Here is a 27,689-nt window from a genome sequence, read left to right as displayed (position 1 = left end):
CCGGGGCTGGGTGCGGGATCAGGCTGGGCCGGGCGCCTCAGCCCCGGCGGCCGGGGGAATAAAGAGCAGCTTCCGGTTTGGAATACCAGAGCTGACGGAAGTGCCCCGCTGGGGCCGCTCTGCCCCTGGGCGGCCTCCGCTCTGTGCCCCTGGGCGGCCGCGAGCAACGGGTGTGGTCACGTGGGGGGCGGGGCGCGGGGGCGCGGCTCCCAGTCACTCTCCGGGCGGCCGGGAGCAGCGGCGGAGCCGAGATGGAGCCTCTGCGGCGGCCGGTGGTGGTGACGGGTAAGCGGGGGCAGGCGGAGTGCCCCTCCAGCCCGCCTCTCGCGGGGAGCCGGCGGGGGACGGCACGGCTTTGGGGAGGGGGAGCCGGTGGGGCTGAAGGGGGGGGGACGGCTTTGGGGAGGGGGAGCCGGTGGGGCTGAGGGGGGGGGGACGGCTTTGGGGAGGGGGAGCCGGTGGGGCTGAGGGGGGGGGGACGGCTTTGGGGAGGGGGAGCCGGTGGGGCTGAGGGGGGGGGGACGGCTTTGGGGAGGGGGAGCCGGTGGGGCTGAGGGGGGGGACGGCTTTGGGGAGGGGGAGCCGGTGGGGCTGAGGGGGGGGACGGCTTTGGGGAGGGGGAGCCGGTGGGGCTGAGGGGGGGGAGCCGGTGGGGCTGAGGGGGGGGGGACGTCTTTGGGGAGGGGGAGCCGGTGGGGCTGGGGGGGGGAGCCGGTGGGGCTGAGGGGGGGGGGACGTCTTTGGGGAGGGGGAGCCGGTGGGGCTGGGGGGGGGGAACGTCTTTGGGGAGGGGGAGCCGGTGGGGCTGGGGGGGGGGGACGTCTTTGGGGAGGGGGAGCCGGTGGGGCTGGGGGGGGGGGACGTCTTTGGGGAGGGGGAGCCGGTGGGGCTGGGGGGGGGGGACGTCTTTGGGGAGGGGGAGCCGGTGGGGCTGGGGGGGGGGGGACGTCTTTGGGGAGGGGGAGCCGGTGGGGCTGGGGGGGGGGGGACGTCTTTGGGGAGGGGGAGCCGGTGGGGCTGGGGGGGGGGGGACGTCTTTGGGGAGGGGGAGCCGGTGGGGCTGGGGGGGGGGGACGTCTTTGGGGAGGGGGAGCCGGTGGGGCTGGGGGGGGGGGACGTCTTTGGGGAGGGGGAGCCGGTGGGGCTGGGGGGGGGGACGTCTTTGGGGGGTGGGGCTGGGGGGGGGGGACGTCTTTGGGGAGGGGAGCCGGTGGGGCTGGGGGGGGGACGTCTTTGGGGAGGGGGAGCCGGTGGGGCTGGGGGGGGAGCCGGTGGGGCTGGGGGGGGGGGCTCACTTTTCCAGCCTGGGCTCCCTGCTCAAGGTCTTGCTGCAGGTTTGGGACATGGGGAGAACAATCTTGTGAATTAAAAGTAAATTCACCCAAAGCAGCGTGGGGAGCACTGGAAAGCTGGCGGGCGTGCAGAGGCGTTTACACCCGGGCATGCCCCATCCCCTGGGGAAACGAAGCCAAAAGTGTTACCAAAATAACTGCGCCTGGGAGAGTGAAGTGGGGAAGCAAGCGAAGGAATGAAAGGCCCTTACATAGCAGGCGAGCGCTTGTCAGAATCTTTTCCTAAGGATACAAAGGGGAGAGCAGTTTGATTTGTGGGGAAGGCAGCTCTGTGACAAATGGGGAACTCAATTAAACTATTCAGTGCTCCCTGTGTAGCTGAAGTTGAGGTTGTTTGTCTTATTGGGAAGGCAGGGGATGGTAAGGGGTTTTGTTGCTGCAGCAGAGTGATTTGAATTGGAGGCAAGGGTTTCTACGTTACTGAGACCTAGGAAGGTGGCAGTTCTGGCTTTGTCAACCCAGTCAGTGTATGCAGCGAAGTGTCCGCCTCCACCACTCCTCAATTCCTTGATCAAAGGCCTAAAAAGAAAAGTTGTGTTGGTGAAGTTTCCACGTCTCGCAGCACTTTCTGCTTTGGTACTGCACGTTTATGGAGTCCAATTTTGACAGACGTTAACTTGCCTTAGACCCATGTTTGCCACTGCGGTAATCCGTGTACAGCTGTCATGTTCTCTTTTTAAGCTCTCTTTTTAAAAGTCTGGGAAATGATATTGCTTCCACCTCCTTCTGTTGGCGATACGCACTCAGTAGGGGTGTGTGCGTGTGTGTGTTTTGTTTTTTAGAACTGTTTAAAGAGAGAATCCTATAAAGATCTCTGCAGCTGGCTTTAGTGCTAATTAGCCTTGGAAGAGGCCCCTTCAGTGTGGATGTCGAAGAAGTCTTGGGCATGCTCAGTTGAGCTTCTTCCATAAAGGACATAGGGCAAGAGAACGAATCCCTGTACACCTTTTCTATTGGGTCAGAAGAGCAAAAGGCCAGTGTGGCATGTGTGGGCAACTGATGCAGAATCAGAGCATTAAGCCACACTGAGCACCTTTAGAATTGCCACTGAACAGGGAATTTGGTTTGTAGCTAGACTTGTTACAGAACTCAAGAAATGTTTCTGGTCATCTTTGGATAGTAGTTTCTTTTACTGTCATTGAGTTGACTAATGAAATGATTTGTCAGCATTGTGCTGCTTTTCACTATTTGCCAGTATGCTACCGCCTCTGATGACTGTTATCTTATGGAGGTTAGGCCTGCACAGATAGGACCCCTGCAGGTCAGTCTTGTGGAAAGCTTACCAAGATTTTTTTTTTTTTTTTTTTTTAAAGAACTGAAATTTGAGTGTGACACTGGTTAGATTATACATAGGTGTTTTTGGTTTTTTGTGGGTTTTTTAAGTAGAATTTCTGTTTGACCACACAGAGAGCTAATCACTAGTATAGCTGTATACAGTATAACCTGAAATGTCACTCACTATTCACAGCAAACTGAATATTATCATAATAATGACAGCATTCTTTATACCCCTAAGGCATTTTCTTTAGCTGAACAAGACTTCTTGTGTGTTTTCACAAGCACTCTAGGCTCACAAATCAATTCTGCAAGTTAATTTAAACTATAGTGGCATAACTTTGCACGTCGCTGAATTGCCTTACTTTTGTGGTGGTACAATAGTGAGAAAATGCTTGCTCAGTAAAAACTACTGTATTGTGGGTTACTAGTTAACCATAAGTTATTCATTAGAAAATTTAGGCTCCGTGCAAGTGTTTTGTATAGAACTATCATAACCTTTGTGCTTATTTGTGTAGGGATCATCAGCAGTATTCTGTTTAACTTCCTGTTAAAATATAACAGTGATGATGGAAATCTTAATTAAGACTTGAGAGAGGAGATGCAAATTAGTAGGTATGCTAATTTGCTTGTATATTTGTAGAGGGATTTGTTGTGGACTCTGACAGTTGTGGAACGGGATGATTTCAACTGGGAACGAAGAACAGAAAATTTGTAACTTTGTTTGGGGTTTTTTGTTTTTTCCCCAGACTGTCAGAAGAGGGAGGGAGTTTTTTATTTAGACAACCTATTGAATTGAAATCATCTTCAATATTTTGTCTATTTTCATTCAAAAGACATAAAAGGGTGTTATATAATATAAGTCAGATACTTTTGGAAGGCGGAAAGGATTTGAGTACTTGAATGTAAATGAGCAAGAATTTGGTATTCAAAGAAATCATTGTGGTATCCATAAGTAGTTTCCCTTGCGCACATTTAAAACAGAAAAGCGCAAATCAGTTTGCACCTCTGTCCAGTCAGGCCTGCAATAATGATTTCATCACTAAATCTTTATTTCTGTTTCAGGGTTTGGCCCATTTGGAGAACATGCTGTTAACGCCAGCTGGATTGCAGTTCAGGTAACAACGCATATTAAAACACAGTTGGCATGTTCCAAGAAAGTGCTGTGCTGATATGTCCCGTTTTTAAAAAAAGTTAGAATTTGTGAATCTGTTATAGAGCCTTGCAGAAATTGTTCCTGAAATTTACCAGTTGAGGCCCAGACACTCCAATGATCAATCAAATTATATATTTTGTTCACTCATCAAAAAATGTGTTCTGGACAAGTCAAATTTTGTAAGGCTGAGTTAATATAGTTAATCAAAACAAAGAATTCACAGGATAACTCTGAACATTGTAGAAGTTTTTCTGTTATCCTCCCCCCACAGAGGGAAGAGAGCTAGATTTTATAATTCCTCAGAAATAACCTGAAATCTTCCTTAGCGGTTGCAGTGTGCAAAGGAGGGAGCACAGGTTTTGGTTTAAGAAATGCATGAGTTCTGATCCCAGTTCTGCCATGAATAATGGCCTTGGGTAAGTCACCTAAGCTCAGTGTTTTCCTCATTGTGAAATGGGGATAACATGTAACATCCCTGTGGATACAGGTACAGAATGAGAATGGTTTTTAAAGCACTGCTATTTATTGATGAGGCACAAACTGTTCTCAGATCAAATCATTACGTAGGAAACTTATGCCATTCATGGTCTGCATATCTTCATAAGCATCTGTTCTTACATTATCTCACTGTGTACGCTTACAATGCTGATATATTCACACTAGATGTCATCAAGAAATCAAACTCTCACCAACAGTGAATTAAAATATTCTGCATGTTTTGCAGTATCCCGTAACAGCATTAATTTGTGACAGTACTACTGCATTATCCAAATTCTTTGTTATTGGAGACAGTTGACAAGTCAAGTGAAAGTTAAGGATACATTTCAGTACTTTTGCCCAAGGAATTAGACCTGTGTTTTTTCTCACCAAGTCCCCACCCGGCTCAGTGTTCTGGGACTAATGTATTTTTCAGAATGCTTTTAAATTAAATCACAAACTATAATCAATTATAGCCAAGTAATGGAGGGCTGGCCAGATGTCTAATGCACTGTTATAAGGAGATCAAACCTTTGATTCCTTGAACTGTTGGAGCTGGATGTACTCCTGAGGGAGGAAAAGGAGGACTTGTGGCACCTTAGAGACTAACCAATTTATTTGAGCATAAGCTTTCGTGAGCTATAGTTCACTTCATCGGATGCGTTCAGTGGAAAATACAGTGGGGAGATTTATATACATAGAGAACATGAAACAATGGGTGTTACCATACACACTGTAACCAGAGTGATCACTTAAGGTGAGCTATTACCAGCAAAAGGGGGGGGGGGGGGGCTTTTGTAGTGATGATCAAGGTGGGCCATTTCCAGCAGTTGACAAGAATGTCTGAGGGTTCACTCAACTTCAGGTTGTAGAAAAGACAGGCTGTGTATAGAAAACTGCAGTTACTGTAATCTGATGTTCTATAGTAGGGCTGACTGGTCCTTGTTCGTTTATGGTTGGCATAAGGACAGTTATCCCTAATAAAGGTAGCTGTAATGGGGGGCAGAGGCTAAATAATGGGGATCTGGGACAAGAAAAAACAGAATTGGTGGCCACTGTTCTGTGACGTGTAGTAAAAGTAAATACATAATCTGGGTTAAGGGAAGAGACAATCACCTCCACTCCCTCAGTTTAAGGCACTGGTGATTGTGATCAGTTCCATCGTTGGTAGAGTAATCATGTACATTTTATTAGAGAAGCTCCTTTTTAATGTAGGTTAAATTTGTTCTGAATATGTAAAACTATCCTTTGAGTTTTACACATACGTTGCTGAGTTATAGCTGTACGTGTGCTGGCTGTACTGTAAGCCTGTTCTTTGACAGGATTTTTTAATTACTTGTGGTAGATTGTGACTAAAATCCTAAAAATTAAACTTTCAACCAATGTGTAGGGGATTTGCATTTCCCAACTCTACTCCAGTCCTGAGAGGCCCAGACAAAAAAGGAACAGCATGTCTTTGAACACGTGCAAGTTGGGCATTGTGCGAGTTTCAGACAGGGGACTTCATGGAGCTGAGTGGACACAAAGACATGTGTCTGAGTTTCTGAATCCCAGAGAGTGTGATCTGCATTTTAATAGAAGAAAAATCAATTAAACAATCTTTGTAAATCCTCCCTAGCTTTAGGGCTAAGCTAGTTCTGGTTTATTAGATCTTATATTATCCTGCATCCTGAGGATAAAATTCTGTTTTTCTTCTTTCCAATCCTTTTTTGGTTTTGTATGTTGAAGACAAATATGATTTTTTTTTCTCAGACTGCAGTGACTTTCTAATATGGTCACTTGGTCTTGAAAGCTAAATTATTGCTAACATTTGGTAAAATATCGATATCTTGAAACTAGTCACTGCAGCATTTTAATAGTGCTAAGACTTTAATTGTTTTGTGCTTTTGTATGCACGGGGAGAGGCTGATCCTATAAATAAGATTCTAGGACAGAAATTAGACACTAGACTCTGTGTGTGTGTGTGTATATATATATATATACACACACAATGTATATATAAAATATGTCTTTTAAGAGTAGTAACTTAGGCGCTGATATATATATTTTTTTCAAAATGCTTATTTTTGTTTAATGTCTTGAGACTTCATTAAAAACCTGCTGTCCATGTATATAGAACACTCTGTATGTACTAAATTGTTTGAAATTTTTATTTTTGGATGTTTTTATTTTCTCACTTTGGGTGAGAGGTGAAGACAAGTTTTCATTCAGGGGAGCTTTAAAAAAACTGTCATTGACATCACTTTCCTATTTACTTAAACATAATGGCTTTCTCCCTGGTATAAAATACCCTGTTTTCTGTACAAAGATGTGCAGATCAGCCTAGACACAGGTGTGCCCTATGGACTGTGAAGCTAATTGGCTCCTGGGTCCATCCCATTGAAGTGTTTGACTGAGCTGGAGGATGAGAAGAAGGGTCAGAGTGCATTTTGACATTACTAGGGACAATTGCTGTCAGCGTGTCTAGACAGACCTGATAAGGATATTAAAGGCTCACAAAGAGGTCCATTGTTGAGGGGTCAGGGAATGGGTCAAACATGTTTTTTTTTTTTTTCTATATTTGTCAGGTATACAAGGCTGTAGATAATAAGTTGTCTGGGGGCCAAAGGACATTTTTATTATTGAATAGAAGTGCGTGTGTGCTATTTGGTAAAATGTTAGTTGTGAATTTGTAAAACTACATTTAATATAAATGCGGATAGAGAGCAGAGAAGTTGGCCTTTAAATGCTTCCAGCTGCAAGTTACAGCCTGGAGCATTCAGTCTAACATGTAGGGTTGAGCGAGGTGCAGTACGGGCACATCTCATAACTGTAGAGACTCAGCATTTAGTATCTTTCCGTACTCTTAGGAGTGGTGATAGAGAGAATTGCTAGGTGTTAGATAAAAGACGGACTTATTTCAGTATTGCTTTAATATTGTGTAGTTACTTATTTCATTGATGCACCAAGTAAAATACCTACAATTTTGAAAGTAGACTAGGGTAAAGAAGATATGATGAAACATTACTTAGCATCTGTCTCTAGTAGTGAATGTCTGCATGCTTCAGATGCTAATCAATACAGCAAACCTTTAATATCAGACTTGCCCTCAAAGCTACAGCAAGTGATTTATCACTGTTCTTGCTAGACTTTCATGGACCAGCAGGTCTGACTCTTATCTTTTCTGGGTCTATTAGTAATCTTGTTTTGGGGAAGGGGGGGGGGGCGGGCGGGCAACAGCTGTGTCCCTCCATACATGCGTAAATTTTCTCCATGTGTCTAGAACTCCAATAAAGGACGTAACAGCACTGTTAACTAGAGGATGACATGAAATGTTGACAGTCAGGTTACAATATAGAGGAAATACTGCTGTATTGTAAAGCAGTCTCTCTCTAAACTTCACAGTTAATGTTTACGTTAGCTTCCTATTACTGGCCAGATGTTTCAAATGCTTCTCCACCCAGGTTTTCGCAAAGAAACCAATCTTCCTGAAATTTTACATGCTTCATCTCATCCCTCATTAGAATTTTTCTGGTGTGTTTAGTAACTATCAGAAAAGGAGTTGTAAAAGTTAAGGAGCTTTGAAAATTTTCCTAAGGTTTTATGGCTCACATCTCTAAAATGGCTTGGCCTGAAAAGTCCAAGTAGAGCTGGAGCTTCATAAGAGCTGTCAGAGTAGTGCTTTGCTGCTGGGGGCCCTATATGCGAAGATGCTCACTCAAAAACCCTTCTTAAAGAGTTTGGCTAAGACCCAAACAATATTGCTTTCTTCATTTAAAAGAATCCAGATGTTTTAACGTTGGGTTGTTTTTTTTTTAAAAGTGTAGAAATAAACAATTAAGGTATCCAGCCTGCTCCTTGCTGACACATAATCCTTCGTTCACTTTACCTGGCCCAGTTTACACAGGTTTCTCAAACACAGCTTTGCCCTCTACAACTTGCAAAAATATGTTCAAAGATTAAGATGAATTACCAAGCATTGTTGAAAATAGCATTTCATAATCTCAGTAATTTATCTTGACCTTTGTGTATATTTTTGCAAATTTTAGGAGCAAAGCTTTTTGAGTGGATTGTGTAAATTAATGGTTTGTTTCCAGAGATATTAATGTTTGGGTTTTTTACGAGGTACAGAACTTTTTGAAAGTAATATTGGTTGGAGTGTTAGAGATTCCATTGAAACATACGTTTAGCCCTAATGCTCTAACCCTCTTTGTCTGAAAATAATTCCTTGAATATACACTATTCAGTCTGTGGATAGCTTAATTTTTTTTTAAATAACAGGAAGCTAGGGGGATTCTGCAAAGGCCATGATTTTAAAAGCAATTAACAATTTTTAGCTGCCCACAAGAGGCACCATCTAAATGAGCCTCATTTCCAGAATACTCTGACCACTCACCCTCTTGCCCATTTAAGGAATTTCAAGTCAGGCACGCAAAATCGATATTCACTTGTGAAAGTCTGGGCCAGCAGTCTTCTTCAAAGCATGTTTTAGATGTAGCCCAAAATGTAATAGAAGTATGAGTGCTTAAACAGTTATTTTTAAAAGTGCACACTTCATAAAATTGAAAAGTTTGCAACTATAATTGGGGAGCAAAAGAGATTTTTTTTAAAAAAAGTACCCCACAGAATAATGCCTGGAACCTCCACAAGGGTCTGCTCTCGTTGCTCTGATTGCAGTATCAGGAACTAAAACTGCAAAAGGGAAAAAGGATTTGGAGAGTGAAACTGCTAAAGACGTTCTTTTATAGTAATCCTTAAATGTGTAACCCATCTGAGAGCAGGTTGGTGTTGTAAGAACAGCAGCATGGACTCCTGAAAACAATTAAAATAATAGCTCTTGGACTGTGAGTTGAAAGTTGTTAGGGGGCTTATTCCTTCATCTACTTACTTCCCTGGTCCTTCTCGCATGAACAGAGAGCAACAATACCCGAAGTCCAAAGGTGCAAACAATTCGATGTTTATTGGGGTGAACTTCCAGCAAGCATGATTCCAGTTTCCTTCCTTAGTATCCTCCTTCCCAGCTCTGACACCACAGAGCCTTACACCTGTGTCCCTGTTCCCATTCCTGCCCTTAGCAAAACATTATTCCAATTTCCTTATCCCCATTCCCTGTTCCCATCTCTCCCACCCACACACTCACCCCCTCACTTCCTGATTGACTGCAGACTATATAGTAAAACTTGAGTTCGGCTTAGCTATACCTTAACCAATCATTTTCCTGAAATTTAACTAACCAATCCTAACATATTGTAACATGATTATGTAACCAATTATATCCCACCACCTTAATTAGTTTACACCCAGCAAAATTAATTATACAGCAGACAGGAACAATCACAGAACCAGACAGATTATACAGACAAACAATAGCAAAGTGGGAACTATAATGACGAAACAATACAGAAGTGAGGATTTCACATCCCAGTATTGATAAGTGAGTTCTTGCCAGACAGGATGCTATCAAACTAAGTTTCCTTTTACATCTTCTAGGCACTTCCCTTTCTCTGGAGGTGATAGGCACTATCAGGACAGGATTGTATTCCAAACAGCCCAATAGCACCTGATTTCAATGTGACTAGTTTGGAATGTGAGGATGTGACCGTTCGCTTCCCAGCTCATGGCTGCCTCTGCTGCTTAGCCAAAGGCCTTAATCTAAGAACAGGGCCTCAGACTGTCACAGTAAGAGAAGGACCTTACACTGGCAGACAGTGATTTTGATTCTTTCTTTTATACCGCTAACTAGCCAAGTGATAAGAATACACCTAAATTCTTAAAGTACAGGCCTTTACCGACAGGGCTGAATATCTATATCCTAACAAGTCATTTTCTTGACACGCACATGTAACTCCTACTCGAGCACTAATTGGAGTTAGCAGTGTATGATCTTGGCAAGAGTAGAATTGTACTCTTTAACTGATACACATCTGCAGAAAAGCACAGGAATAGATGTTTTAACTGTGTATCAACTTGTGAAAATCTAAAGACCTAAAAGTCAGTGATCTTTCCAAGCAAAATACAGGATCAGTAATAAAAACAGATGTGATACAAAGTATCTCACTACTTGTAATTGTGTGTTCCAAAAGAAAAATACTGGTCACCTCATTCTTGTGGGGGTGGAGGGGGAAGAAGGACCTAAGGATAAAGTTCTGGGATGCTGATGACTTTTCTGTCACTCCTTTTGTTTAAAGAGCAATGGGTAACATTTTCAAAAGTGCCTAAGCCTTTGCCATTAGGAGAAAGATGTGTAGTCTTAACTCTAGTTAACTAGATAAAGTCCCAGTACTGACAAGGCAGTTTGTAGTTAACCTTCCACTCACATGGGAACTCACGCAAACTGCGAAGTATCTTGTCTGCACTAGGATTGTTCCAGGAGATAGCTAACTAGAGTTATGCGCACTGACTTTTTTCCAAATGAAGATGCTGCCTATGTCCTACTGAAAGTCAGTCAGATTCTGAAGACTCTTAGCAGCTTCTGAAAATGCTCCCCAGTGTAATCTGTGGTAAGGCTCCTAAACCAAACATATAGTATAGGTTTGGAGCTCAGCTTTTGAGCTTGCTTACGTAAATCTCTTCCTTTTTTCAGAGGCTTCAAATCTTGTGCGTGTCCCTCCCTACAGTTCTCAGGATGTTTGGGGTTTGAGGGCTCTGGAATTGATGGTTTCACTTCTGATGAGCCAGTTCCATTCTGGGCTAAACTGTTAAAGTCCGACGTACCATATGAGCAAGCACCTGACTGAAATCTTGATGGTAAGACTGGAATGCATCCATACAGAGGTGACAGCAGAAGAGCAAGAGAGAAGAGAGGCCAAACTAGTGTGTTTGGCAATCGACCATAGAGTAAACTAGATGAATGGAGATACTGCGTACCATAGCTGAGCTATGAACAATTTCCACTATAAAGGACTAGATAAAAGTAATCTTACAACTATGAGAGCTGGAAAACAGGCAAGACCTTATGCTGGATTTGGAGAGAATTTTCACTACAAGTTGTATTTAAACAATACTGTTCTCTGTTCTTTCTTTGATTGAAGCATTCATCCTCCCCCTTCCCTAATTAACCTCAAAGAGGCCTCTGGCCAAGGGTCTAGCTGGTACTTGCAGAGTTTCCCACAAAAGTTTAAAAGAAACTGGCCCGAGCACGCTTTTTATTGTCTATCCTTATGAATCCCCTTGAAAAACCTCTCCTAACTTCAGCGCAGTGTCTTAAACTACAATAATATAGGCTGCACATTATGCTACCAAATAAATGCAACTTCCTGGGTGCACGGTGACACCTTGCACTGCCTGCATACTCCACCCTTTACTGAAATTTTGGGTGAGCTGGAAACCAATACAGATTTAAGATATGAGGATTCCTTCCAAACCCCCTCATCATTATGTGAAGCAAAAAAAAAAGAATAGTGCAAGTGGTAATGCTCAATGGAATTGACACCGGTAGAACAGCTTCAGAATAATGTACGGACTCCATGCTGGTGCTGCAACTTCTGCCTTCCTGGCCCCTTGCTTTGGGTGCCACTGAACACTCTGGAAATGGGACAAGAGCTTCCAAAGGAACTTCACAGCTGCCAAGATCAAGAGAACAGATCATTGAGCTCTGGAGTTCTGTTTGGTTTTATTAAGGCAATTGAAAAGTGTAGTAAACACCTGCTCTTTGAGGGAACACTCCCTTGAGAAGAGACAGGTTCAATATCCCATGCGCCATTGAGGTACTGGAGAAAAGACACTAAGGCAAACTGGGACCCCTTTACCCGCACTGGCCACATACACGTTTGAAAGAAGAAACAAGTAGAGAGATGACCTGCTGGCCTAGTGTCAAAGAAAAACCTGTTTGTCCCTCATAAACTGGAGAGGCTGCTCAAGACCTGTTCAGCCAGGTAATACTAAGACTCTGTAATGCTCAGCAAGGCCAGTGGTGACCTGTAGAGTAAGTGCAAATCACAAGGTAAAGAGAAGCTTGGGGGCAACTTGAACTTGCACACTCAGCTTCTCCGAGGTTTTCAGCTAATGCTTAGAAAACAGGTAACTTGCTAGCTGGGGCTAGTTGCCTTCTCCTAGATATGCACAATCATCTCTTGTGTACCTGACAGGCCTACTCTGAGGAATGCAAATTATCCATTTCTATCCCTGCCCCAGATTTCTAATGTTCTGGACATTTTGCATAGAGCTACTTCTGTGTATCACTTTGGAAGTAACTAAGACCAGACTAGAGCCCCGATTCTCTGCTCATTGTATTGAGATGGTTTTAGTATCGACAGAGCTCCCAATGTATGTCTTCAGTCAGCATGGATCCCTCACTTATCCAATTGTATACACAGGAAGAAGCAAGCAGTGACATGCAAGATATGCAGTAGATCCTCACAGCCCTTTGGAGTATTGTTTGGCACAAAGCCAGTGATCTTCAACTCCGTGAATGTCTGTATGTGATAAAACTGTATTCTTTATTTGTATTACCATAGCACCTTGGAGCCCTAGTCATGGACCAGGATCCTGTTGTGCTAGGCACTGTATACACACAGAACCCACAGGAGTTTACAATCCAACTATAAGACAAGAGACGACAGATGGATACAGACACGCTGGCAGTACAAATAAAGAATGATTGTGAGTGTTGCTTATGAGCAGTTGTTACACTTCACCCTGTAGCTGTCCTGGCTGTCTGGGTTTCCAACTTTCATAATACCCAGAGGTAAATGATTAAGGCTGTATTTCTAAACCTTAATGTTTAAAATAACCAAAGTCAGTCCCTTTCTTCCTTTAGTAGTTCCCTAAGCATGTGGAGGATGCAGTTACCCTGTGCACTTGCATACAAGTTTTAATACTGGTATCTTAATGCATAAATAAAGAATTCAATGAAGTGGTGCAACTTTAAAGAATCAGTTATTACTAGGATGTTGCAAAAAGTAGCCATAAATTATGGTGCAGTATTACTCTCTCCCAAACTTCTAAAGCCTCCATGTACTAAGCTGCTCTTGGAGGGCCTCATTGAGTTGCTCCCACAGGTTTAGTGTCTTTGTACTTCAAACCAAGTAATGTGGTACTCAACTTTTTTTCCTCTTCTCCCTGCCTCTGGGCAATTGGGAAGGTTAGTGTGTCTCTGGTGTCTGAATTTCGTTATAGTCTGCTGTCTGGCTTCTGTTTGTCTGATTAAGATTGTCATAGGACAAAGTTTTGACTACAGCAGAAAGTCTAATCCTGCATTTGAATAAATAGATTAAATTCAACAGAATTTTTAAGAAATTCAGTTGCAGCTAATGTCTTACTTTTTTTTAATATTTGAGACCCTTCCTCTCATCTGCAAGTTGAAATAAATATTCTAAAATAAAGTAAGCAGTCTGTTTTGCTGCACAGAGGGCATAAATTCTGTAAAAATTATGATTGCATACATGTTTGTATTCTGGGCCATTAATCTTGACTAAAATTATAATCCAGATACTCTAAATTCAGAAGATGGGACTCTAGCCAGCTGTCCAATTCGGCGGCAATGCTGATTCTATATGGCTTTGTGGAAATATAATTTCATTGATTTATAGTAAACCTACAAATCCTATGGAAGTATAGAAACCACCCTTCTGCTCTCTCCTAAAACTAACCCCATAGCCAGCCGATGGAACTCCTTTTTTTAAAACGCATTTCAGTACATTGTCTCCTTTTTTTTTACTTGTTTTTTCCACATGCAAAGTGAGCAATTCATTTTTGTAGTGCCCAGATCAGCAAATAAGTGGTTGCTTTGTGCTAAACTCCAATACCCCTCCCATACACAACCCCAAACGCACAACTTTGATATGACGAGAAGTGAACACCTCAAGGGTAGTCAGTGAAGTCACATTCTACCTTTTGCATTTCAAAAACCGTTAAATCACCACCATGGATTAGAATGCTTTTGAACATGTTAACTTATGAGTAAAGGGATATTCACTCTAGCTCTTGGGGAACTCCAAGCTCTACCATCCACTCAGATTCCAATTTAAAATATGTATGTCCCACAACACAAACAATACTATGTAGCTGTCTTAGCAAACCTGTATAAAATTCAGTGCAACGAGCCAAAAGCTGTGCAAATAGTGATGTTTATTCTTTTATAAACATGTCAAAAGGGATACATTTACAATGCACTAAATGATAAAATAAATGGACTTAACACTCATTTATCCTAATATTTTATTAATCTATCAAACCAAAATATATTGAAACAGCAGGGCCCTCTGAAACAATACCTGTTAAAGCAAAGGGGTTATTAAAGTGTTAGTGCAATCAGGATATCAGTTTTTATGGGTTCTCTATTGTCCCAAACCATGTTTGGACAAGCATGACAACATATTTTCAAGCCACTCGTTATCCCGATGATGATCAGAGGAGGAGGATGGCTTTGTCTTTAAAATTCTGCTAGGTGTCTAGTGAATTGGATTCTACTCCCGGCTCTGCCACTAGCATGCTGATTGAATTGCTCGAGGTTGCATATTGCTGCATGAATTTCCCAGTCTCTAAAGTGGGGACCTTACTGCCCTTCCATGTGTCACAGGTGTGTTTGTGAGACTGAATTAGCTGTTGGTAAAGCCTGGGATCCTTGAGTGAAGGATGCTGTAGAAGTACAAGCGAAGCATTCCTTAAAGTGGTCCCATGGCCTGGGTCTGGAGACACGTAGAGGAGTCAGATATACCAAGGGGTTGGGCATCCACCATGTCTGTTTGCCTTGGAGTAACACTAATTGTTGTCATACCCACTGGTTGAATGGGGGGACTATATGTAGCCCTTCATGCTTACGGGAGGGGGATGGTGAAAATGTAATGCACGTGACGACTTGCAGTATGTGTACTGATTGGTTAGGCACCTGTGGGATGTGTGTTTTACCGCTCTCCTTAGTGGAATGGGGGAAAGATACCTGAAATCCTAAAGTAAACAACAATTGTTTCCTTCAAGTGTTTGAATGTCACAGCGTGGCTCAAGCACTTCCATGTGTCTTTATGCTCCAAGTTTTTATTTTTAGATGCTCCTAAAGGTTATATTTCTCTGTTATTGCATAGGGATTTATGCTGTCTAATCCTACTACACAAAGTGACCAGATTCCCACTTGTACTATTTAATCATCTGGGAAACTTGTTCCTGTCGCATTTAGCCACAGTGCTCTAAGTTTTCAGTGTCTTGCTGTGATGGCTCTGGCACTGCTTCCCAGTGCAGCAGGATGTATTTCCTAGCTAGCTATCATCTCTTTACCTGAACATTCTCTGCTTTAACAGAGCATCATATTAGCTAGTACTAAGCATGCCACAGAACTGCCACTTTCACTCTTGTGTAGGAAAAAATTCGATGCTGGATGTTTGTTCAACTGAAATTCAGTTGGTGTCCAAATATTTAAAATAGTCAGAGAGGACTCTTAGCCAATATTTTTAGAGGAGTGACAGTGCAATATTTGAATCAGAAATTAAAAGTCGCTGTTGCAAAATTAAGTACAAATATGCTGGATGGTACAGTATAGGTGAAGACATCAAATAAACTCCTTTTCCATGTTAAAGTTTAAGGCTGTATTTTTAATCCTGCCAAAGTGAAAGTAAAACCCATAAATATATTGAGTGATCTGTGCTGATGCTGCTTCAGTTTTCCATATGAGGAGTTTTGTAATTCCCTATAAAGATTAACAAAAAAGCAATCTGACGGGTGCTACTTTTCACTAGAGAGGAGTTGCTGACCTTCTCACATGCAGGCAAGGATGAAAACTTGCATATTCGTTCTTCCTATCTAGGGTGACTAGAAAGACTTATTCTGTGAATAGCATGATCTGTGGTGCTTTCTATGTATAATGCAAACCACTTGAAAGAAGCAAGATATCATTACATATTCCTGAAAATAATATAGCTAAGAAAAATGGCACAGACATGAAGTTACTTTTTGATGTGAGGCACTGTCTGCAACCTGTCCGGGTTTAACTAAGGAATTTAACTTTCTGCATAGGTCAGAATCTGTATGATAAAAGGTCCTATCTGTGGATTTCTAATATTGTTGATGGAAAGATAATTTCTCACTGTCCCTTCAGCCCAGTTATGATTGCTTTCCCCCTGCCCAGCTAACTGCTATGGAGAGAGCCTCTCCTTAGGGCAGGTGCAGAGCTTGCTATGGAATGCTGTGTCACTTCTACCAATGGCCAACAGAGGAAGAATAGAAAGGTCATTTCTTTTGTCTCACTTTAACTTGGGCACTGGAAACCTCATGGTGGTTCTCCTCCCATCTGTCCAGAGGCAAGGAAGCCAGACTGAGCTCTCTCCTGCAGGATAGCATAAAGCACACTTGAAGGCTGGCCCAGCAATAGACTTTCCAGCATAAATGTCTGATATTTTGATATTTACTTTTTTCCTGTTCTTAGGAGCTGGAGAAGCTTGGCTTGGGAGATGGTGTGGATCTGTATGTATATGAAATCCCAGTTGAATACCAAACAGTACAAAGACTAATTCCTGCATTGTGGAAAAAACACAGTCCACAAGTGAGTAAAATCCAAAGCAAGATGGAATAGATGATCGTAAACTGACGGATCCTTACAACCATGGGCTGATGTTCCTAATGCAAAATCAAACTTCTGATGTATCTTGATTTAAAATTTTGATTTGACAGATCTTTCCTTTTGACAGAAACTTGTGAATTTGGACAATTGTACAGCTTAAAATAGAGCCCTGGTTAGTAGTGTCAGTTCCTGAATCCCTGCACAACTGATGTCTACATGGCCTCCTTGAGGGCAGCCCGCCTTGGGTTCAAGCCTCTAGCTGCCGCTGTTCTCAGGGCAGAATCATGCAATCTGCTCCTGGGCTGCAGATCCTTACAATTCATTAATCACCTCCACAGATCTGACTTCAGCTCATCACTTGTAGTTCCATTCTCTCAAGGGCAATGACAAAGCTATCCAGTGATTAGCCAGCTTTCATAAAGCCAAGTACTGTGTGTTCAGAATGAAATCATTTTAGAGAAAACGCATCTGAGAAACAAACCTGTTATATGCATGCCCGCCCTACCAGGTGATCACCCATCTTTCACATGGAAGGGCTGGTAGATTCTAAAATACTTGAGGTCCTCCTGCAGGACCTGATTCTGTTAGACCTATCTTCATGCCCGTCAGTTCACAAGTAGTGTCTGTGGCCCTCTGCCCAGGCCAGAGCTGACATCTTGCACAGCTCCAAGTTCTTTCTCTGTTAGGCCCTTGAACCAACTCAAAGCAGTTGGAGTGCTATTTCCCAGGGGATGAACTGCCACAAGCATTACCACCTGCTCTGTTTCAGCATTGGGAATTTTCACTAATTACACCCCAGTACTTTGGTTGCTTCAGGAAACCTATATCTTACCCGTTTAGCCAGGAATGCCATCACTAGGCAGCCCATAAAGATACATAGAACACTTATAAAGTCAATACAGAGGCCTTTGGATAGCCCATGGTTTCCAAAGCACCGCTTTTGTTTGAAGAATTCTACACCTCAAAATGGAGAGCACTGCCCAGCAGTAGTGGTTGCTGGACAGGCATTGAAAAGGGCTGGCTAGGGCTAGGCACCTTAGGACTAATCTGTGCCACCTTGCCTCTTCCAGTAGCAAGCTTCTCCCGAGCAGATTCTGCCATTCATGCCAACCTTCCTTTTGCCTGGTGTGAAATAAAACTCTCACTAGGAGTTACAGACACAAGTAGAATCCGTTTCACATTGGACCCAAGACTTCATTGGCTTATGAACTACAGTAGAACCTCAGAGTTACGGACACCTCGGGAATGGAGGTTGTCATAACTCTGATCACAACATTATGGTTCTTTCAAAAGTTTACATCTGAACATTGACTGAATACCACTTTGAAACTTTACTGTGCAGAATAAAAATGCTGCTTTTAACCATCTTAATTTAAATGAAGCAAGCACAGAAACAGTTTCCTTACTTTGTCAAATCTTTTTTTAAACGTTCCCGTTTTTTTTAGTAGTTTACATTTAACACAGTACTGTATTTGGTGGTTTTTTGCGGGGTGGGGGCAAGGCGGTATCTGCTGCTGCTTGATTACATACTTCTGGTTTCAAACAAAATGCATGGTTGACTGGTCTGTTTGCAACTCTGAGGTTCTACTGGAACTCTCTGGGTTTTAATGTGGCCCCATCAGCATAGCATGAGAATGCCCCCGGGGTTACTGTCTTCCCCCCTCTCCTCTTCCCTCCCACCACCAATTTTAGCTAACTAATTTGTTTTGGGTTTTTTTCTTTGCAGTTGGTGGTTCATGTGGGTGTATCAGGTATGGCTACAACCGTAACACTGGAAAAATGTGGGCATAACGTAGGATACAAAGGCTTGGACAACTGCCGTTTCTGCCCAGGCTCTCAGTGTTGTGTAGAAGGTGGCCCAGAATGCATCGATTCAATTATTGACATGGATGCAGTTTGCAAGAGAGTCTCAACGTTGGGTCTTGATGTCACGGTTACTATATCCAAGGATGCTGGCAGGTACGGGATCATAATGATCAGTAGTGAAACCGATTCATGCTGCGGTGTATGTTCCATTTGTGCTAAACTAATGGGGATGACAGAGTTTCTGGGCCTCTCACTTTTAATGGGGTCAGCACTTCCATCCCTTCACCCAGGGAGTGGGGGTGGGGAAAGAAATCCTAATTTGTCTTTTAAAATGAATTTAATTTAATCTGGGACTATGAAGAGAAAATGTCATACTCCTAAGCCTATGGTTAGTGCATGGTGTCACTAGAAGACAGAGGTAAGGTTGTTCAGATGCCCTAATTGTATTTCCGTATCTGAACGTGTCTGCATTTAAAGTTTTAACCTTAACTGTGAATTTCCTAGGTTTATAATTGAAACATCATTGTAATGTAACTTAGGGTAAAATACTGATATGCGCTCTCAACCTTAACTCCATTTTAACAGTTTTGTGTGAAGCATCGGAACTGGACTTAGTTTCTCTTTCATTAACACCACAATAGAAAACAAGAAGAATGTTTATCTGGAGATCTTGCAACAGTTGTTATCCCTAGGTTTAAACCAGAATATTATCCACCATTCACAGACCAAACAAAGCCCCGGGCCTGGAACTGAGACACATTAAAATGTTGTAGTAGCCAGACATGTTGGATGCAACCGAAGGCTCTTATCACAGCTGGGTTTTTTTGTCTGTGGGATGTTTTGGGGGCATTTACCTTGTGTTTCCTGGAAGTCCAGTTAGATAATTATCAGTGTTCTTACTGGGGGAGTAGAGTTTCTGAAACTGGGTTAAACCAAAAATGCAATCTGGCTGCAGCAGAAACAGCTATCGTGTGGTTTTGCTTTACTGTTAAACATTGTCATGACTTTTTCCCAGAATAGCAAAAATAACTCCTTCATTTTAACAATGTATTCAAAGAACTGCTGAAATATTTGTTTGAAATGACTTTCTGAAATATCTGCAGCTTTATCTTTATCTGCATTTTGATATTCTCCACTTCAGCTTTCGTTACAGAAAGCAAAGCTATAAACTCTTCAATGTTTGCATGTTTTCCCCTCCTTGTTTAAAAGCCTTCCAAAGGAAGGGATGTTCTGGAGTGTAGGGCTCTAGCCTGGAATTTGTGGGACATGAGTTCAGTACCCTCTTCTGCCACAGGCTTCCCATGTGAGCTTAGGCAAGTCCCTTAGTCTGTCTGTACCACAGATCCCCATCCCCCAAATGGGGAACAACAGCCCTGCTGCCCAGGGGTGTCGAGAAGATAAATATGTTAGACTGAAGCGCTTGCAGGCACTTCTGTCTTCCTTAATTAGAAACATGCTAATTTTGCTCATGTCCATCAGTTGTCTAAAATAGAACACTGAGGCCACATAAATGCTTAGGAACAGATTGTCTGCAATGCAGAGGAATGCTTTAATCCTTTCTATGAAATTATTACTTAATTCTAAAGTGTTACACTGAAGTTAGCAATCAACTATGCCTCTTGAGCCAGCCTTATTTCCATGCATGTGACTTTCTCAGTTGGCACCATTCTAACCCACTGTGCTCAGCTGTAAGTAACTACACAAGGTGTAGGACAGCAGAGAATTGGGTCTTTGGTCCTTGTGACATCCCGCTATCTTAATAAAGGCCATCTCCTCAATGCTCTTCAGGTAAAGCAACTACAAAAGTGATGTCTTGTTGTCTGGGGAGAAGTTATTTGGTTTTTTAGAACAGCTGGCATGGGAATGACATGAAAGGCTCTGAAAGCTGTTTGGCTGCTGCTGAGACAATAACTGAAGCCAATACAGGGTTAATGTAACCATTCTTCTCCTGTAGCCGCTTTCCATTGCTAATCACCAGAAGCCATTAGTGCTGGGCTTCCCATGCTCCATTTATTCGTATCCATTTGCTCACAGTACTTGTTGCTTATCACTAAACAAACTTTTTTTAATTACAGATATCTCTGTGATTTCACTTACTATACGTCCTTATACCAGAGCCATGGCAGGTCTGCGTTTGTTCACGTGCCTCCACTGGGAAAACCATATACTGCAGAACAGCTGGGTCGGGCACTACAGGCTATCATAGAAGAAATGCTTGATGTTTTGGAGCATTCTGAAGGCAAAATCAATTGTCGCCATGAACACTGAAGCTGGGCAAAAGTCCTACTACTGTTGCACTTCCACAATATTCCCCACTACTAAGTACTGGGGAAGCAGCCTGTCTGAAATGTACAGAAAAAGAATCGGAGACTTCAGAATGGAAGTTAATTCCACTTCCAGCAATTCTGTGACATTCTTTTCTTCCTGTGTGAATTTCATCTTAAGCAAGAAAGGATTTCAAGTCTTTCTTTTAAACCACCTGTAACTACTTATTTCCTGAAGTGGCTGAAAAATGTGTGCTGTGTTTTCTACAGAGGATATCTGTAAATCAAGTGACAGCTATTGAGCAGTCTAATACAGTGCAGATGAAAAGGTTTACACCTGGAATCAGAGTTCATGTGCAGGGAATTGATGATACCACCTTCTGATTAGAAGTCCTTAATTTAAAAGATTTGCTGATTTAAAAAAAAAAAGGTTTTAATGTAAAATTATAGCTATAAGCAGTTGGCATAGAAGATTGGGCTTATCTTGGGCTTATATTTTAAACAGTTCTTGTTCGGGATGGGGAGTCATTTATAATTGTTTTAGAGGGACACTGAATCTTTTTGCCAGTCCTAAAATACCAGTGCATTAGTGCGGACGTCTAAGACTTTAATAGTGCTGCAAACAGAAGGGGTACATGGTTTTGATTTGATGGGAAGCACTTGAGGTACAAAGAGGGGATGGCTTTTTGTATGTGGGAGACACCCAACCCACACCAAATAGTTCCGAAAAACTATTTTTATTGTGCTCTTAATACCACCTTCCTTGCTCAGACTAACCATATACCTCCTTTACGAAACACATCGTTTCATATGTGTGTAAAATAAAACGTATAGCGGTTGGAAAAGCTTTGCTAGTGACCACTGTTTCCACAGGGGTCTCTTTTCCCAGAACCTCAATGCTAGAACTTACCCTGCCCCCATACCTTAAGACCAACTCTGTACTTTTTTTTTATTTTATTGTAAATGTCTGTTCTGTTTAGGGATTGGAAGAAGGACATCTAGTGGCTTGTGCTCCAGCTGTCCCTTGAAGACCCTGCTGGTGTGCTCTAAAAGGTTCCTAGTGCGATAGACATAAATATGCTAAAATGTGAATGAAAGGCAACCCCACCCCACAGCTAGCAGGCTCTCAGCCCCACCCAATGCCACCCTTACTGCAGACCCAGAGTTGCAATTATCTTGTTTACTCCTGCGCTGAGCTCTGTTTGTGCTTCTCCTGGGGCACCGGGAAGGAATGACCAGAAGGTACCACGGCTTCCATTATTATCTGTATTGCCTTTGGGGCCCCCATGGGGCTCCACTGGGCTACACATAGTGGTTCCTGCTGCAAAGAGACTCTCCTGCAGCTCTGGTTTCAAGTCCCATGGCTCAGTTCCCAGCGAAAGTAACATAATTCCTTTAGTGGCCTACAGCCAGGAGAAAACGAGTCTGTCTTCACTGCCTTACCTTTCTGGCCATTATCTACACCAGTGCAAACCAATTGTGATCTATCTGCACTAGGAAAATCAGGACCCAGGGTTCTCTGCCGGGGTCACTCACCCCAGTGGTAGCAAACATGCACTTTTCTGACTGGTCTGTTCTAGTCTCAAAACCAATTGTAGGGGGCATGACGCATCGGGGCAGATAATGTCCCCATTCTAGCTGCAGCATCCTCTTGGGCAGCAAAACTTTCCGCACAAGCTGTGTTGTGGGCCTGGCCCCATTCTATCAGTTTTTAAGAAAGCCCTTATGTATAAACTGAGACTTGTATTTTAAAATTTCACTCCATAGGGGCATTTCTGGGTGGTCTCCATGTGCCCTCTCTTTGGTGAGATGATTTCATTTGTGCCATTGAGGCTAGGTCTGAAGTGTCGCTTGCCTTGCAAAATTTCCAAAGGCAGCACTTGGCAAGATGGGTCTTCTGTTCTAGCCAAGATTCGAAAAGGTCTTTGAACTGCTAGCATGTGACCTTGACTCTAAATTGTGATGTAAGTAAAAGGTACGTAATGCCACAACAAAAGTAATGGTTAAATTGGTACTAGCTAGCATGTCTTTTTAGGGAACCATTTAAATAAGAACTTATGTGACTAGTCTAATACTTTTACTAAAATAGATATTAAACTGTTTTGAAACCTGTTAGAAATATCTGTTAATGTTTTAAGTTCTCTAATTATGAACGGTTCTACTACAGTATCTCTCAATGAGAGCTGCCACTTTACTGCTACTTCCCACCAGGAAGTGTAGTGACAAAGAAAATACCACTTAGCATCTGAATGCATGCCAGAGGTTGGAGACTTCTGCAGTTGCATTAAGGCCACTCTTTTGCTTGGGAAGCTAGTGCATGGAGATCTTCAGATACACTTTTGAGTTACTTAAGATTGGTTTTCTGGGGAAATAGCTTCATGTGTTCTTCACAGCTTTTCTGATAGAACTTGCTTTAAAAGTCAATGCACAGTCTCTCATGTGCATTAGATGCAGAGTAGCACTTTGTCAGGCTTTCAGCAGGCAGGTCGGATCACAATTTCCGGTTTAGTAATTTATTATATTTAATATTTTGTTTAAATATTGGTGATTTTACTCATTTTTGTGAATAATGGAGGTAATCTTGTAGTTTTCTCTTTTATTGGTAAGCAGTTCTGATCACCAAAATGCATCTTAACTGTTGAACCTCTTCAAAAGAGAGAATTCATATATTCCATTAAATAAAGCAGCTGACTTTTACATAATTTCTGAAACCATTTAATTTCCACTTAAAGATTCCTGGCTATGAACAAAATGGAAGCAGAATTCCACAGCTGAATGAGAGAGAAGGACCATAGAGTTCAAACTCCATGGGATGGTCTCCTAAAGGGCTGCAGATCAACAAACCCATGTTCCTTGTAGTGCATGTCCCCAGAAAGTCACAGACGAGGCTGCCCCTAAACAGAAACTTTTATTGGTTCATCTTGGCAGGTATCTGCTTGTGTGGGCCACCTGTCTGCTGAACGTTCCTCCTAATTCAGTAAGGGAAGTCGAGCAGCTCCGATCCTCTGGATCGTTGACCAGTTTTATGTCTCGTTTTGGTCAGCGTTTCCAGTTCTAAATAGGACACTGTCAACATCTTCCTGTTGAACATTCACTTGTAACTTTGAGTGCAGATAGTCCTTATGGAGTTTGCAGATGGTCAGCCTCAGAGCCCCCTATTAGTGTTGATACTGCACCATGCTCGGTGGAATCCACTCGCGTTTCGGAATGGATTATATTGTATAAAACTGTGGAAGGAGGAGCGTCCAGTTCTGTGAGCAGAGAAAGTAGGAGGGACGTGTCTTCTAGAGGATAAAACTGCATTCAGGATTAGCTTGCTCAGTCAGTGGAGTCTCCCCAGCCAGGCACCCTTTCAGAAATGCGTTTTGGGTCCCTTCCCGCAATCCTTCTTTGAGGGAAAAACTTCACTGATTTCTGAGAGTGGGAGCGTGGGATGGGAGCTCTGAATGTCCGTGTCAAAGTTCTTATTTCTACTAATACGCTTCGCTTTGTTGTGAGCAGTGTTTTTAATTGTTTGCATTTCCTCACAGTCTGCTTTTATAAAGCTTCATGGGATCAGTTTTATTTGCTAGAAAATATAATTTATTTTATCTTTTGTTTTGAGAATAAGTAGTTGATCACCTCTTTAAAGAGTTGGTTTCTCACTTTATTAGCCAAGTTTTGTATAGTGATTTTTTAATTGTGACATTAAACTCATTTTGTTTAAATCTGACCTAAATTAAATACTTTTGTGGGTTTTTTGCTGAATTTTTTTTTAACCCCATTAACTCGTGTTCCCTAATATAGACCTATTTTGTTTGGAATTACACCATACAAATGGTCAAAAACTTTAGTTACTGTCTTGGGTAATATTTGCTGCCTGCTTCATCCTCAATTCATTAATAAATAGAACTTTGCCTGGGAGATCCATTGCCAGCTACAGAATTTTTCAAACTAGCAAGTCAATGTGGAAACACAAAAAACGAGGGTTAGTTTAAAATTGATACCTATAACTAGTACACCTTATAAAATGTGTGAAATTCTAGTAACAGTCATTGCAGCACTGTCTGTATTAACACTTTTTGCTGAGAAACAGAGAGAGCTCAGTGGACTTTGTTTTAATGAGAGATCAGGTTTTTTGTGTGTCTTTATGTACTTACTCACAGCTTGTGGGAGGAAATGAGTAAGGAGTTGGTGACACTTATGGATGAGACTTAGTTGCTTCAGTTAATAAAAACTATGGACGATTTTTGAGAAACTCCAGATGCGCTCAAACTCATTCAGGGATTGGTGACCGTAGTGGCAGGAGAAATTAAGCTTGAATAAAAACGCTGTAATGTCCATTATCTCTCAGGGAAGAGAAGTGCTGACTGACTCTGAACTTGAAGGCTTCTCTGAAAATAAGGACTCGGAGTCATTGTGGGTGTACTAATGAAGACTGATGCCCAAGGCTCAGCAGCCATTTGTGTTTGAGTGCATTTGGAAAAGGAGTGATATATGGAAAAAAAGAAAATATCCAAGGCTCACATTTATGTGGAGTATTGTCCAGCATTGGCTGCCTCCTCTGGAAAGATTGAAAAAGGTAATGAAGATGGTTAGAGGTATTGAGCAGGGTTGTGATGTGAGACTGCAAAGACTGGAATTATTTAGCCTGGAAAGAACAATTTTACAAGGAGGGGACTTGCTTGAGGGGGTTCAAAATTATAAGACTTGGTGAAATTAAAGGGAGTACATTTAGAATGAAAAAAATTAATACCACTTTATGCAGCTCAGTGTTTGCAATTCATTGCTGCTGGTAGGGCTGGCTCTATGGCCAGTTTCACTGGCACCATGTAAACTCAGAATAATAAAAATTAAACTGACTGCTGGCATCGAAGGGATTTGTCGTCATGCAACGTGGCATGACAGAGTGTGGAGGGTTGTCGCTCTTCCTCTGAAGCATTGGGTATTGGCTGCTGCCAAGGTCTGATATATGACAACGTCTCTGTATCGCCTTAGGATTTGTACTGTAAGTGCTTGGCTTATAATAAGTCAAGTAGGGAACTATAAATTGTCCCAAATGTAGCATTTAGACTTCAGTGATGTGTGTTTTTTTTGTTTTTTTTTTGTCTGCCTAATCTTCCACATGGTGTTAACCTCTCTGTGCCTCACTCAACTGGCAAACAGTACCCTGGACATGATTGCATAGCGAATCCATGGTATAGCTGGGATAAGAACCCAGGAGCTTCCAGGCCTGGGCTCTAGCTGATACTACAGCCTCCTGGTATCCTTTTTTTTTTTTTTAATGAAAAGTTTAAAAAAAAAAAAAATGTAATCTCCTAAATGTGATAGAACACCAATAATCCTCAGTGTCTGAACATGTAATTCAGTGAAACATTGCACGCAAGCATAGCTAGATATGAACTGTATAAAGAAAGCGCTGTACGAAGACCTGGCTGGACCCCAAGTGGGGAAAGGTTAGGTGGGAAAGAACGATTAATCTGGCAGGTGACAGCCTTGTGTGAAAGAGGAACTATCCCACGAAATAAACTCCCGACCTGAGTGTATTCTGTCACCACCAGCCCACTGGTGACCTGTGAATCGGTTTTAAATTGTAGCATAAGTGTGTTTAATCTTTCTAACCATGCATTTTTGTGATACAATATTGGGCTCCCTTAAGAGTTAGTTGCAGTGTTTAAAAACCACCTGTCCAGGCGCGACGTAATGGAGAGTAACAGGCACGTTGGTGTTATTCACATATGGAGTTCAGTTTTTCTCAGTTTTAGGAATCCTTTTGCAACAAGGATGTTGTAGCTGAATTCACAATAGCTCTAAATCAATTTGTGTTTCTCAAATAGGCTTCCATAGAGCAGCTTCCCTCCAAGCGCCTTTGACTGTTTCACTTCTGGTTTGTAGAAAGCTGGTTTACAGTAAAATCCAGGGGGGTGCGGGGCAGTTTGATAGGGCTTCATTCAATTTAGCTTATTCTGGGTTTTGTTATATTTTCAAAACTTTATTGAAAAGCTTGCATCAAATACCCCTAATCGCTCATCTCTCTCTCTCACACTCTCTCACACACACACACACACACACACACACACACACACACACACACACACACACACACACACACACACACACACACACCCCCAAATAAAAATCTTGTGGAGTGTGTTACATTGCATTTACCGGAAATCCTAACATTTTGCAGTGAAGAAATATCCTTTTTCCTTTCAAAACTAGTATTTGCAGCTTGACATAGTAAAGAACTGTATTATCAGTGTAAAAATAAACAGCAGTTTCACTGAATCTCCACAGCAGAAACAAAGCTATATCCAAAAAAATTAAACCCACAGGATACTCTTGGGCTTAATTGTGCTCCCTATGGAAACATGGAGACTGCTTCTATTTAAAGAAATATTTTAAAACAAAATGAAATGCAAGGTGTCTTGCTGTAGACAAGAATTAAATATGGGAAATGAAATTATACACTGCCGTGAAGGTAAACACTGGGCTGTTTAAATACAGGCTCAGGTCTTGTATTGCACCAGCTTATTGAAATGCCTGTATGAACTTTGATTAAACAGGGAGTGCCTTTTCTTGGGCTTTGCTCCCTGGGGATGCAGCCTATTGGTGCATGGGGATAGATGAGCCATTTGCACGTGGGTGCAGAGGGAAGAGGCAAGACTGGACACCTGTAACTGGGAGAAACCACTGACCACCTGTCTGTGTCCCCCTTATCTGAGTACATTCTATAGAAGTTCTGCATTGACCTGAGCTCCGAAGACCTTCGCAGAACACATCCAGGCCTAGGGAGGGAGAGCAGACTACATGGTATAAGTGCACCTGCACACACAACATTCTTGCTGTTCACTGGTCTTCAGCAGACGGGCAGAATTATTGGTCAGATTTCTTCAGATCATGTTCTCTTG

At 42.4% G+C, this 27,689-nt stretch overlaps 1 protein-coding gene across 6 annotated transcripts; it reads left to right on the top strand.

The window, feature by feature from the left end:
• Nucleotides 1-200: 200 nt before the first annotated feature.
• On the top strand, nucleotides 201-26,863 carry PGPEP1 (pyroglutamyl-peptidase I). Of its 6 annotated transcripts, XM_074939455.1 has the most exons (7): nucleotides 208-285; nucleotides 3,693-3,745; nucleotides 10,823-12,113; nucleotides 12,696-12,840; nucleotides 16,595-16,711; nucleotides 18,456-18,688; nucleotides 20,611-26,863. In XM_074939455.1, the coding sequence occupies exons 4-7, from the start codon at nucleotides 12,835-12,837 to the stop codon at nucleotides 20,801-20,803; spliced, it is 549 nt and encodes a 182-aa protein (XP_074795556.1). In that variant the 5' UTR covers nucleotides 208-285; nucleotides 3,693-3,745; nucleotides 10,823-12,113; nucleotides 12,696-12,834; the 3' UTR covers nucleotides 20,804-26,863. The 6 variants fall into 6 exon arrangements, with proteins under 6 accessions (XP_074795553.1, XP_074795556.1, XP_074795558.1 ...); XM_074939457.1 differs by lacking the exon at nucleotides 12,696-12,840; XM_074939454.1 differs by having other exon boundaries at nucleotides 10,823-12,840.
• Nucleotides 26,864-27,689: the final 826 nt, after the last annotated feature.

Source organism: Natator depressus, chromosome 25, assembly GCF_965152275.1.
Source record: "Natator depressus isolate rNatDep1 chromosome 25, rNatDep2.hap1, whole genome shotgun sequence".
Taxonomy (NCBI): Eukaryota; Metazoa; Chordata; order Testudines; family Cheloniidae; genus Natator; species Natator depressus.
Note: the sequence above shows the minus strand (reverse complement) of the source record. Positions and strands in the feature narration are given on the sequence as shown.

Coding starts and splice junctions, on each gene's coding strand:
- PGPEP1 (XM_074939452.1), top strand. CDS start 252: ATGGAGCCTCTGCGGCGGCCGGTGGTGGTGACGG. Junction 3,746..16,594: donor CCAGCTGGATTGCAGTTCAG/GTAACAACGCAT, acceptor TCCTGTTCTTAG/GAGCTGGAGAAGCTTGGCTT. Junction 16,712..18,455: donor GGAAAAAACACAGTCCACAA/GTGAGTAAAATC, acceptor TTTTCTTTGCAG/TTGGTGGTTCATGTGGGTGT.